Source organism: Anopheles moucheti, chromosome 2 (genome assembly GCF_943734755.1).
Source record: "Anopheles moucheti chromosome 2, idAnoMoucSN_F20_07, whole genome shotgun sequence".
In the NCBI taxonomy this organism is placed as follows: domain Eukaryota; kingdom Metazoa; phylum Arthropoda; class Insecta; order Diptera; family Culicidae; genus Anopheles; species Anopheles moucheti.
In genome coordinates this window covers 23,191,517-23,200,848 of record NC_069140.1, presented here as the reverse complement: position 1 = coordinate 23,200,848, position 9,332 = coordinate 23,191,517, and the positions used below count along the sequence as shown (strand labels likewise).

At 46.9% G+C, this 9,332-nt stretch overlaps 3 protein-coding genes across 5 annotated transcripts; all 3 read right to left on the bottom strand.

Moving 5' to 3' along the window:
* Positions 1–407: 407 nt before the first annotated feature.
* LOC128298408 (venom protease-like) lies at positions 408–3,919 on the bottom strand. Of its 3 annotated transcripts, none has more exons than XM_053034159.1 (6): positions 3,700–3,919; positions 2,241–2,555; positions 1,698–2,172; positions 1,275–1,350; positions 1,099–1,183; positions 408–1,000 (listed from the first exon to the last, which is right to left on the bottom strand). In XM_053034159.1, the coding sequence occupies exons 1-6, from the start codon at positions 3,758–3,760 to the stop codon at positions 558–560; spliced, it is 1,455 nt and encodes a 484-aa protein (XP_052890119.1). In that variant the 5' UTR covers positions 3,761–3,919; the 3' UTR covers positions 408–557. The 3 variants fall into 3 exon arrangements, with proteins under 3 accessions (XP_052890119.1, XP_052890121.1, XP_052890120.1); XM_053034161.1 differs by having other exon boundaries at positions 2,241–2,327; XM_053034160.1 differs by lacking the exon at positions 3,700–3,919 and having other exon boundaries at positions 2,241–2,327; positions 2,449–2,771.
* A 2,070-nt stretch (positions 3,920–5,989) lies between these two features.
* Positions 5,990–9,035, bottom strand: LOC128298410 (venom protease-like). Its single transcript, XM_053034162.1, has 4 exons — positions 8,975–9,035; positions 7,316–7,492; positions 6,385–7,283; positions 5,990–6,133 (listed from the first exon to the last, which is right to left on the bottom strand). Exons 1-4 carry the CDS (start codon positions 9,033–9,035, stop codon positions 5,990–5,992), a joined length of 1,281 nt encoding a protein of 426 aa, XP_052890122.1.
* Positions 7,581–8,369, bottom strand: LOC128298411 (mucin-2-like). Its single transcript, XM_053034163.1, has one exon. The coding sequence runs from the start codon at positions 8,367–8,369 to the stop codon at positions 7,581–7,583; it is 789 nt and encodes a 262-aa protein (XP_052890123.1).
* Positions 9,036–9,332: the final 297 nt, after the last annotated feature.

Genomic DNA, 9,332 nt, shown 5'->3' with positions numbered 1-9,332 from the left:
AGATTTACTATAGTTTCAAGTTTAGTATAATTTATAAACTTTTTCCAATACTCCGTCGGGTAAAAAACCAACAAAGTGGACATAACTCATGCAAAACACTTAAATGAATAGAATGCAGAAGAGTGTTGCGTTATAAATGGGGTTTTTGATTGAATTGCAATAACGAACAAGCGTAAAACTGACTTATTTACTTCAATAAAAAGAAACTATATTAGGCATGTCGCAATTTTAAATCAAGAGAATAGTCCGCATAGTAGCACTGAATGTCAAAAGATTTACTATACCCTTAATATGCACCGGAAATAAAATATTTAAAGCAAATGGTAGCTGTACTTGCAACACAGTGGACACAAAAGTGGTACAAAAGTAAATGATAAAGAAAACGTCGTCTACTATCGTTCGTATGTGTAAAAGGGTGTACAAATGCTGTATCTGATAGAATAAAGCGCATTTAAGCATAACGGGCTGTTTGTTGAATTTGTACTCAAAACACACTAATAATACCATTTATTGCAAAGTCTGAGAATACCGCAAACGTTCCGTGTCCAGCTGTTGGTCTACAGTGGTTCCGCCACCTTCTGCTGGATCCATTCGACGAAGCTGGCCACACGCGTGTACACACCGGGCACTTCGGCCCGAGCGCACCCAATACCGTACGACACGATGCCGACCTGGAAGTAGTAGAACTCGGAACCGAAACGCTGCGGCAACATCAGTGGACCACCGCTATCACCCTGGCACGAGTCCTTGCCGCCCTCGAGCACACCGGCACACATGACCGCATTGTCGAACTGCTTCTGCGAGAACACTTTGCCAATCTTGTCGTACAGCGTGCGGCACTCGTCGTTCGCGATGATCGGAAGCTGTAGCTCCTGCAGCACGTTGGCCGACTTGCCACCCTCCTGTGTGCGGCCCCAACCGGCCACGAACGGTGTGTAGCCGATGAAGTTCTTGCTACGGATCGTATCACTCAACGGCAGGCAGATCGGTTTGATCGCATCTGTATCGCAGGGTGAAAGGGTGAAGTAACGTGATTATTCTGCAACCATGCTGAAGGACGCGGCAACATCTCAGGGCCATAGGCACACGCATCCTTACCATTGAATTGCACCTCATACTCCATGTAGAGTACCGCCAAATCGGTATGTCCGTCCTTCTTGTCGTAGGATGGATGAGTTTCGTACTGCGAAAAACCAAAAGAGACATGGGAAGGGCATAATGCACTAACAATCACAGGTTCCTTTCACCGTTCCCGACCTTCGGGAATTACTCACCCGAACAACGGGTACGTCGACGTGCTTCGTTTCCGCATCAGTAGACGTATCGTGCTCACCCAACCGGACCGATGAGCTGACGGAAGAGATTGAACATAACATAACATTGAGTTTCATACATTTTCATGTTCAGCATAGTGCCATGTTAAACGAATCTTTTAAAAGGAGTCATTCTTTTGAATCTTCAGTTGAGAGTCGTTGAGTCAACTCTCAGCATATCCGTGACTCTTGGAAGATTTATGTAATCTGAAAAAATCCTTATGAGATTTATGATTCTTCAGTAACTCTTTGAATGACTCTTTACGGATTAACAAATCTGTGACGATTCTTGAATCTTAAAGGAGTTATGAATCTTCAGAGTAAAAGTTCACTTGGATTGTTGAATCTGCATCAGTTTCGCCGAAGACTAAGCTCTATACTTACAGATCGCGACGGATGCAGTGAGCCGCCGACAGTACGTGTCGTTTCGTGATGAGCGAACCGCCACACTTGAACGAAACCTCGCCGAGAGCATTCTTGTATCCGACCAGTGCCATCCAGGGCCATCCGTGCAGCTCGGCTGGGACACCACCAACAACACGGTTGTGCTGCACGATGCTGTATCCGCAGCCAGTTTCGGGCGTAAGCAGCTCGGCCGGACCTACCGCCGTTGGGGTCGGTGGAGATGGTGGCGATGGAGGTGGTGGCGGAGGTCCCTCGGTGACCGGTGCCGGTGGTGGGGTTGGTGGTGCGGGCGGTGCAGTTGGTGGGGCCGGTGGGGTTACTCGCTGCAGCGGGCAGCATACGTTCGGCTGGATGTAGTTGCAGACCGCATTCGATTTCTGGATGTACTGCACATACTGGGGATCTCTCTGACGCTGGACAAACTCATTCAGCACATCGGGACAGCTGCGAATACCTGCGGGAATAACAGCGAAACTCCACAACCGTTAGTGTCTCCCTTTGGCCAAGAAGGGTCACACATACTTATGCAGTATCCTTCGCGATTGTCCGGCCCAACGCAGTCGGCCGTACGTTGTGGAGCCACCACCGTTGGAGGAGCCGTAGTTACCTCTACAAAAGGAGATGAAGTTGTAGTGGGATCGTACTGCACACCGTCACTGCAGCATAGGACCGGGCTGCCGTTATAGTTCCGATTGCCACAGCTGCGCTGGGACGCGAGCAAGAAGTTTACCGTCTCCTGGTTCCGATTGTACTGGTACAGTCGTATCAAGGATGAGCAGTACTGGAACACCTGACAAACGCCTATCTGTCTGTTCGGGGTATAGCACGAAGTGCCAGCTGAAAGAGGCGTACTGTTGTGGTGAGCGAACGAACCGCAAAAAACAAACCGGGGACCAACACCACGAACGAGGGAAAAGGGTGAGTTGGATTGGTGGGGGGTGTGTGTGTGTCGATGTAGGTGACGGTTTGGTGCGGGTTAGTGTCACGCATGTTTTGATAGCTATGCGAATAGTTCGCATGATCGGAAGAAAAGGTACAATTGAGCATTTATCGAAATAATGCACCCGGGGCAGTGGGTTAATAACATACTTGCGGTAAGTATATCGCACAGTAGTGTAAATGTTGTCCATTTTAATTGTTGTTCACATGCTCTTCCGAATTGATCGTTTCGTCCAGCGCGTAGAACTCGCGCTAATAGCAAGCATTCACTCTTCGACGTAACGTTTCAACCACCGCTTAACGCTCCTTCGGTCAACAAGTTCGACGTATATTCAACCAGAGCCACTACCACCATCTCGAACTACGGTTGAGATTGTTTGACAAGTACCTGACCATCATCATCATCATTACCATGCTGGTGATCATGAACGTCATACGCTACCGATCGAGTGAGTGTTATCGATTAACACCATCAAGTTCGACGCACGCTTTGCGCAAACCGATTGATGGGAAACGGCACACAGTTGGCCATGACTGCGTCGTTTGAATATCAGTCGATGCGAACCACCAACTCGCTAACTAAAATTCGAAGAACACCACCGTACGAAAATGGTACGCTTCACCGATGGAATGAATCGACTTCGATACCGTCCCATGCCAACCAACCCGGGTGACGGAAGACAGCAACGAGCGATAAAGCAGTGAACCGACTAATTTCACCAACTGTTACAACAATAAAAAAAACCGGACCTTAACCCCCCGAAACACGAATGGAAGTAGCGTTTCGTGCACTTGAAACTGAGGCGAAGTTTAATGCGATGGCCGATAGACGGTTCGAGCGATTGTTTCTTGAAGGAGGTATGACCTTGGCACTGGTTTTCCCTTCAGGGTCACCGATTAGCTCTCCGATGCGATTGGGTCTGTGTATGTTGAGATGTGTTTGTTGCTATTCGAAATGGAGTAGTGTAAGACGCCACACCAATGTTACACCGTGACCGGAGACACAGAAACCAAACAAAAAAAACATCCTTGACGATCGTACCTTGCGGCTGCACATTGTTTATAACCAGACAGGAAAGTATAACCACCGTAAACTTCCACATTATGCTCGCGTATGTTGCGTTGCTTATGTAACCGCCGCAGATGATCTTTATCTTTGCGTTTCACGCAATCACGACACCAGGGAACTGAAGCACTTGTGAAGCAGGTTCAGCACATTTTCTGCCACGCGGCAGGACGGTAGACCTCCTTCTCGATCAACCGTAGCGTCAACACTAAACTTAACCCGTTTCTTCGGTAAAGATTTTAAGCACGCCGCCGCTCGACGCAAGAGAATTGCGAATCAGAAGTCGGAAGTCGGCGACCGTAAACACTACCACCACCACTGTTTCAAGTTGTCCTATTGTTGGGGATTAGGTAGGGTAGGGGAGGAAGGAAGGGGACACGCATACAATCGTAAGGTTCCGCGCGTTCTCGGAGGACCACCGGTTCTCCAAAAACGGTTGCTCCTGCGTGTGTGCTGCAAAACCTTTGCTGCGATGCGCGATCGCCTGTAGAGTGAGTGATCGTTGGAGCCTAACCATCGGTACACTCACGGTTGAGGCCGAGAGTCTGGGAATCCCCGCTGGGGTGGGCAAGATCAATTAGATTTCGCCGGACGAGGCATTAGACAGCGGAAAACAAACAGTCAGTCTACATACCAACCCCACTACCAACTTTTGCGCTGTATTACTCATTTGTTTGGGAAATTACTTTGCTCTGTTTATTGATTTTCATTTAAAAAAAAAAGTATAATATTTCCATACAAAGTTATTAAACATATCGATCATTTAATTCCTCTAACACCTTTACAGTAAAGCGTGTTGGTTAGATACGTAATGGTCATCATCAGTGTTCATGCATATGGAACGAAAGCCCAACAATGACTTTAATCGATCATTAATGCATGCAAAAGGCCGATAAAATCTGGCAGAGTCGGTTGGTAGTCGCAAGCGTTAAAAGGCTGCACTGTCAAACCGTGCATTTAATATGCCGATCGTGTCGGCAGAATTACCGATTGTGCTATAATCTGATGATATACATCTTACTTAACTGATCGCTTCTGTGCATGTGTCTCATGATATCTTCATGGAGAACCTGAGGATCTTCATCCTTTGTGAGTGTTGAATGTTGTGCAAAAGCTGAGGTGCGTTTCCTTCTTTTGAAAATAATTGATCGTTTGCTTGTTTTATCATACACTTTCCTAAAAGAAAATTAAATCGTTTTAATTGCAAGTGAGGTAATGTATTACCTATTAGTTGCAATTATTCAACACATTCTACATACCTATTTTACATTTTAACAAATGATATAACAAATGATAATGCTGACTGGTTCTACAAGGAAGGTATCCTACGCTTCAAGGTTCTCATTTAAACTGTTTAAAGGTTCTATGTATGTCAAGTACGGCGCAATTTATTGAACTTGTCTCTTAATATAACCCTCGGGCTAATGTCGTCTGGAGTTGCCATTTTGTCTGAAAGGATTCACGATTAGTTCTTATAACGCGTTCGCAATTTTCTTGTGGCGATATTTATGGTAATAAGGGAAGTAAAACAGCTTTCTACCTAACCTTTTGACCGGTGTTACTGGGCATTAGATTTAAAAGAAAAAAACTAACCAAACAGATCCTCACGTTTGCACAGTTCTTCCATCGCTTTAAGTTGTTTGTATTGACCCAAATCACTAAAGAAGTCAACTTTATTATCACAAGCACTTATCCATGCCTCGATAGCAGCGTCGCTGCAATGTAGCAAAAACAAAAGCACACAAACGAACGTAAGCTATAAAAAAAGATAAAATAAAGATTGTCAACCTCTCTCCGAGGCGTTCAAGGGCCACTGGGGAACCGGCTTTGGTGAATCGCCTTAAACTTGAATTTACATTTTATTCGGCAGCAGAAATTGAAGGAAGGTAAACAGAAGTGCCAGCTACAAAACAGGTCTTCTCATTAGCAACCGGTTCCTGGGTCGCATCATCGCGACGGCGATCGCGCACGGTGTGCGACTTTTGCATCCGTCTTCGTGGGGTTGTGCGATTTTGTTCGCATCCGTACAGCCCCGGTTAAATAATACCATAAAACCGGACGATCACATACAATCAAGACTCAAGATGGAATTGTGAAGATGATACAGTTCTTTCAGTAAAAAAAGAGCGAATGCACTGTGTAGTAGTAAGAAGCCGATCATGATCATGGACGTATTCTTCGCGGGATGACGTAAGCTTAACAATCGCGTAGCTTTGTTTGGATAGTGCAACTAATTAAGCACACAGCGCCATCTTTGGTGTAACGCTCAGAAGTTGATGTTTGATTCGATCCAGGGAAGATATGCCGTGACTTTCACGTAGACACCCGGAAAGCCGGCACGTGCACATTCGTAACCGTACGAAACGAGCCCGATCAGGGTGTAGTAGTAGTACTGACCGTTTGTTGAAAGCTGCAAGAAAAGCGAGAAAAACATCGATGAAACATAGTGGCCTATGCATGATTCAATCCGGTTGAGTGCGTTTAGAGTGCTACCTCACCTCACCAGCGTCCTTGATGGGGAAGGAGCCGGGTGGTGCAAAAACTTGGCACTCGGCAATGTGTTAGCGTGAATTGGATATTAATCACTGTCCACTACGCGGTGACGCACCACGCGTACTCACTATCATCGCAAAACCTAGACGAACCTGCTCCTATACTAACCTCGGGTAACATCAGCGGCCCACCACTATCGCCTTGGCAGGAGTCTTTGCCCCCTTGGGGGAACCCAGCACACAGCACGGTGTCGTCAAAGATCTGGCCGGGAAAATACAGCTTGTAGTTGAAGGCGCACTGTTCAACCGGAAGTACCACAACCTGCGCCTCCTGCAGCTTGCTAGCGGTGGGCCCATTGAACGAGACCGCACCCCAGCCGGCTATAAACGGTGCGTAATACGTTATGTCTTTGGTACGCTGTTTCGCGTCCAGTGGCAAACAGATGGGTCTAATTGTTTCGGTAATGGTGACGGTTTTCTGCAGCAGCACTAGCGCAATATCGTTGTGGATGGTTTTCGCATCGTAACGCTCGTGTACCAGCCAACGCTGGACGTAGACGTCAATCGGGCTGGCGCCGTCCTGATCGGATGCAATATCATGCTCGCCGAGTCGCACAAAGTACAGCCCCGTCTGTACGCAGTGCGCGACGGTAAGCACGTGTGTCGTAGTTATCAGCGTACCACCACACAGAAACCGTGGTCCACTGTTTAGCTCGAAGGACGACGACCGATAGCCCAACGCAGCCATCCACGGCCAGGCATTCAGCTGTGCGTCTACACCGCCGACGACGCGCGTGTGCGTGGCGTTAGACATGCCGCAGCGATCGGCATCGTTGGTGGGCAGTTTGGTTGTGCTGCTACTTGGCGCTACAGTGCCGGAGCCCGGATTGAACGATCCTCCGGAGATGCTTGCGAAAAAGAATGACCCGGGGGCTGATGTAACGGTTGGGGCGGTGGTATAGCTGCTGGTCGTATTTGTGCCTTGATGTGCGAACCTTAGCGTGGGACAACAAACCTTGACGTGACGGTAGAGAACAGAGGAATCTCGTAAATCTCCTATAGATGCATCTCCTATAGAACTCCTATAGATGGAGATGTACGTATTCTACTTACCATGGGGGTCGTATCACTATAACCACAAACCGATTGTGTCACATAGCTCTCAATCGTAGGATCACGTAGATTAGCGTTGCGAATCAGCAGCTGCAGTATGAAATCACAGTTTACGTACACGATGCATATACCATTCTGAGCGTTTGGTGTTAGGCAGCTGTCGTCTGAAAGAAAAGTACCCCATCCGATAAGCATTTTTCGTTTTGGTGAGCACGAAATTCTTAGGGACATTGCCATACTTTCTACGTCTGCTCAACTTCTGGCAGTAGTCACCAGTATCGCTCTCGGATCAAAACACGGACATCCGTTGAAGGTTTGCCTGGGATCGATGCTGGGCCTTGGATCAAAGCCAGAGAACGTTGTGGAAGTTAGGACGGACGGTGGACAGGTGGGTGGAATTGGTGGGCAGGAGACGGTAGTTAGGGTGATCGTAGTAGGAGCCGTACTCGTGAGAATCGGTGGATTGATCGTCGAAAGGAAGGTTGGGAACGTTGGCAAAGGTGATATACCCGTCACGGGAGTAACAGGTGACAGTGTGGAAGTTAGTACAGCACCAGGGAGTGTACTTCCCGTTGGAGGATTTGTAAAAGTAACCGTCGGGAACAGTGGTGTGCTTGGCGTGGAGGTTAGACCAGAAATTGGGATTGTGTTCGTGGAGAAAGTAGAAAAGGCTCCGGTAGACGTGGATGCCTGAGTATTGAATGTTGTCGGGGTAAATGTGGGCACGGGAACTGTTGCCGTTATGGGAGGAGTACTAAAGGTTAGCGGTGCGGTTGGGCTTGTTGTTGGAAAGGTGGTTGAGGTAAACGGTGGCCCCGTTGGAGGTGTCGACGTGCTGAATATCAGCGAAGAACTTGTCAGCGGCGTGAACGGAATCGTGGCGGACACAGTTGACGCGGGGAACGTAGTATTCGGTGGTAGAGTAATGAACGGGAATGGGGTCGTTGTACGCAGATGATTCAAACAGATTCCCTTCCAGTGCGCTAACTTCACCAGCCAGGGAAACATCAGCAGTTTCCAGCAGATTTCGTCCAACGACATAACCTTCTCAACCACACACCAGCTTCACCGGGATACTTAACATACACTACTAACACTTGGCTGGGTAATTTTTCTGCTTTTAAGTCGCGTTGGCTAGGCTCACAAAAACAGGAACAATAGAATCACATGGGTGTTAGACAAAAACCCTTCAATGTCATCGTTAATGCTCTATGCTCACGTGCTTCACCAGAATGTGTCACACTTTACGCGGCCAGGTAACGTATGATCAATAGAAGCATACACAAATGGTAGCACCGTGGGGAGAAATAAGGTTTGAAAAAGCCACCACACTACCTCACGCACTCTGGCACTATGAACCGCCGGGCAATATGTTCTAGCATCGACAGATTTACTAGAGCATGGCATTTTAGCTCCGGATTGGTGCTAGTTTTACCGCCCTTGTGATGATGTACGTGAAGAGTACCACTTATTTGTGAGAGTTCAATAAAAAAATCACCACAATTAATCACAATATCTGAAGTTTGTTGCTGAACATAGCGTACCAAACATTAAACATTAAACATACAAAATTCCGCAATTGTCCCATGTTTTGATAGGCATTGTTTTAAAATTAACAGTTCCTAGTAACTAGTTAGTGTACTTACTTTGTCCGAATGAGAGAGGAAACCACGAGAAACTTACAATAGATACAAACATAAGAATCATTTTGATTTGAAATAAGTTGTGAGACGAGTGCGAATAAGTACGAGATCTATATGCTGCAGTAGTTAAACTTCAACTGGGCAAATCTCTGCCCATCGCAAAATCGCCCATCGTTTGCTGATTATTTGAGCAAGTATTAATGGCTGAATTGTTCGGGTGATTTTTTTGTGTTGGATTGTTTTTCTATACGTACAATTTGGTGCGAAACACTTTCGACATTGTGTAGGGCATGCAATGGATTCGGAGTATTGGCAAAAAACCTTTACGTGATGATGGCAGGATGATAATTTATGTCAGGGA

Excerpts from the sequence above, each read along its gene's own strand:
- LOC128298411 (XM_053034163.1), bottom strand. The coding sequence starts at position 8,369 with ATGTCGTTGGACGAAATCTGCTGGAAACTGCTGATGTTTCCCTGGCTG.
- LOC128298408 (XM_053034159.1), bottom strand. The coding sequence starts at position 3,760 with ATGTGGAAGTTTACGGTGGTTATACTTTCCTGTCTGGTTATAAACAAT. Across the intron at positions 1,351-1,697 it reads CACTGCATCCGTCGCGATCT|CTCATCGGTCCGGTTGGGTG; the intron begins GTAAGTATAGAG and ends CTCTTCCGTCAG. Across the intron at positions 1,001-1,098 it reads GTATGAGGTGCAATTCAATG|ATGCGATCAAACCGATCTGC; the intron begins GTAAGGATGCGT and ends CCTGCGATACAG.
- LOC128298410 (XM_053034162.1), bottom strand. The coding sequence starts at position 9,035 with ATGATTCTTATGTTTGTATCTATTGTAAGTTTCTCGTGGTTTCCTCTC. Across the intron at positions 7,493-8,974 it reads TCCTCTCTCATTCGGACAAA|ACGACAGCTGCCTAACACCA; the intron begins GTAAGTACACTA and ends CTTTTCTTTCAG. Across the intron at positions 7,284-7,315 it reads CCCCATGGTAAGTAGAATAC|ATGCATCTATAGGAGATTTA; the intron begins GTACATCTCCAT and ends GTTCTATAGGAG.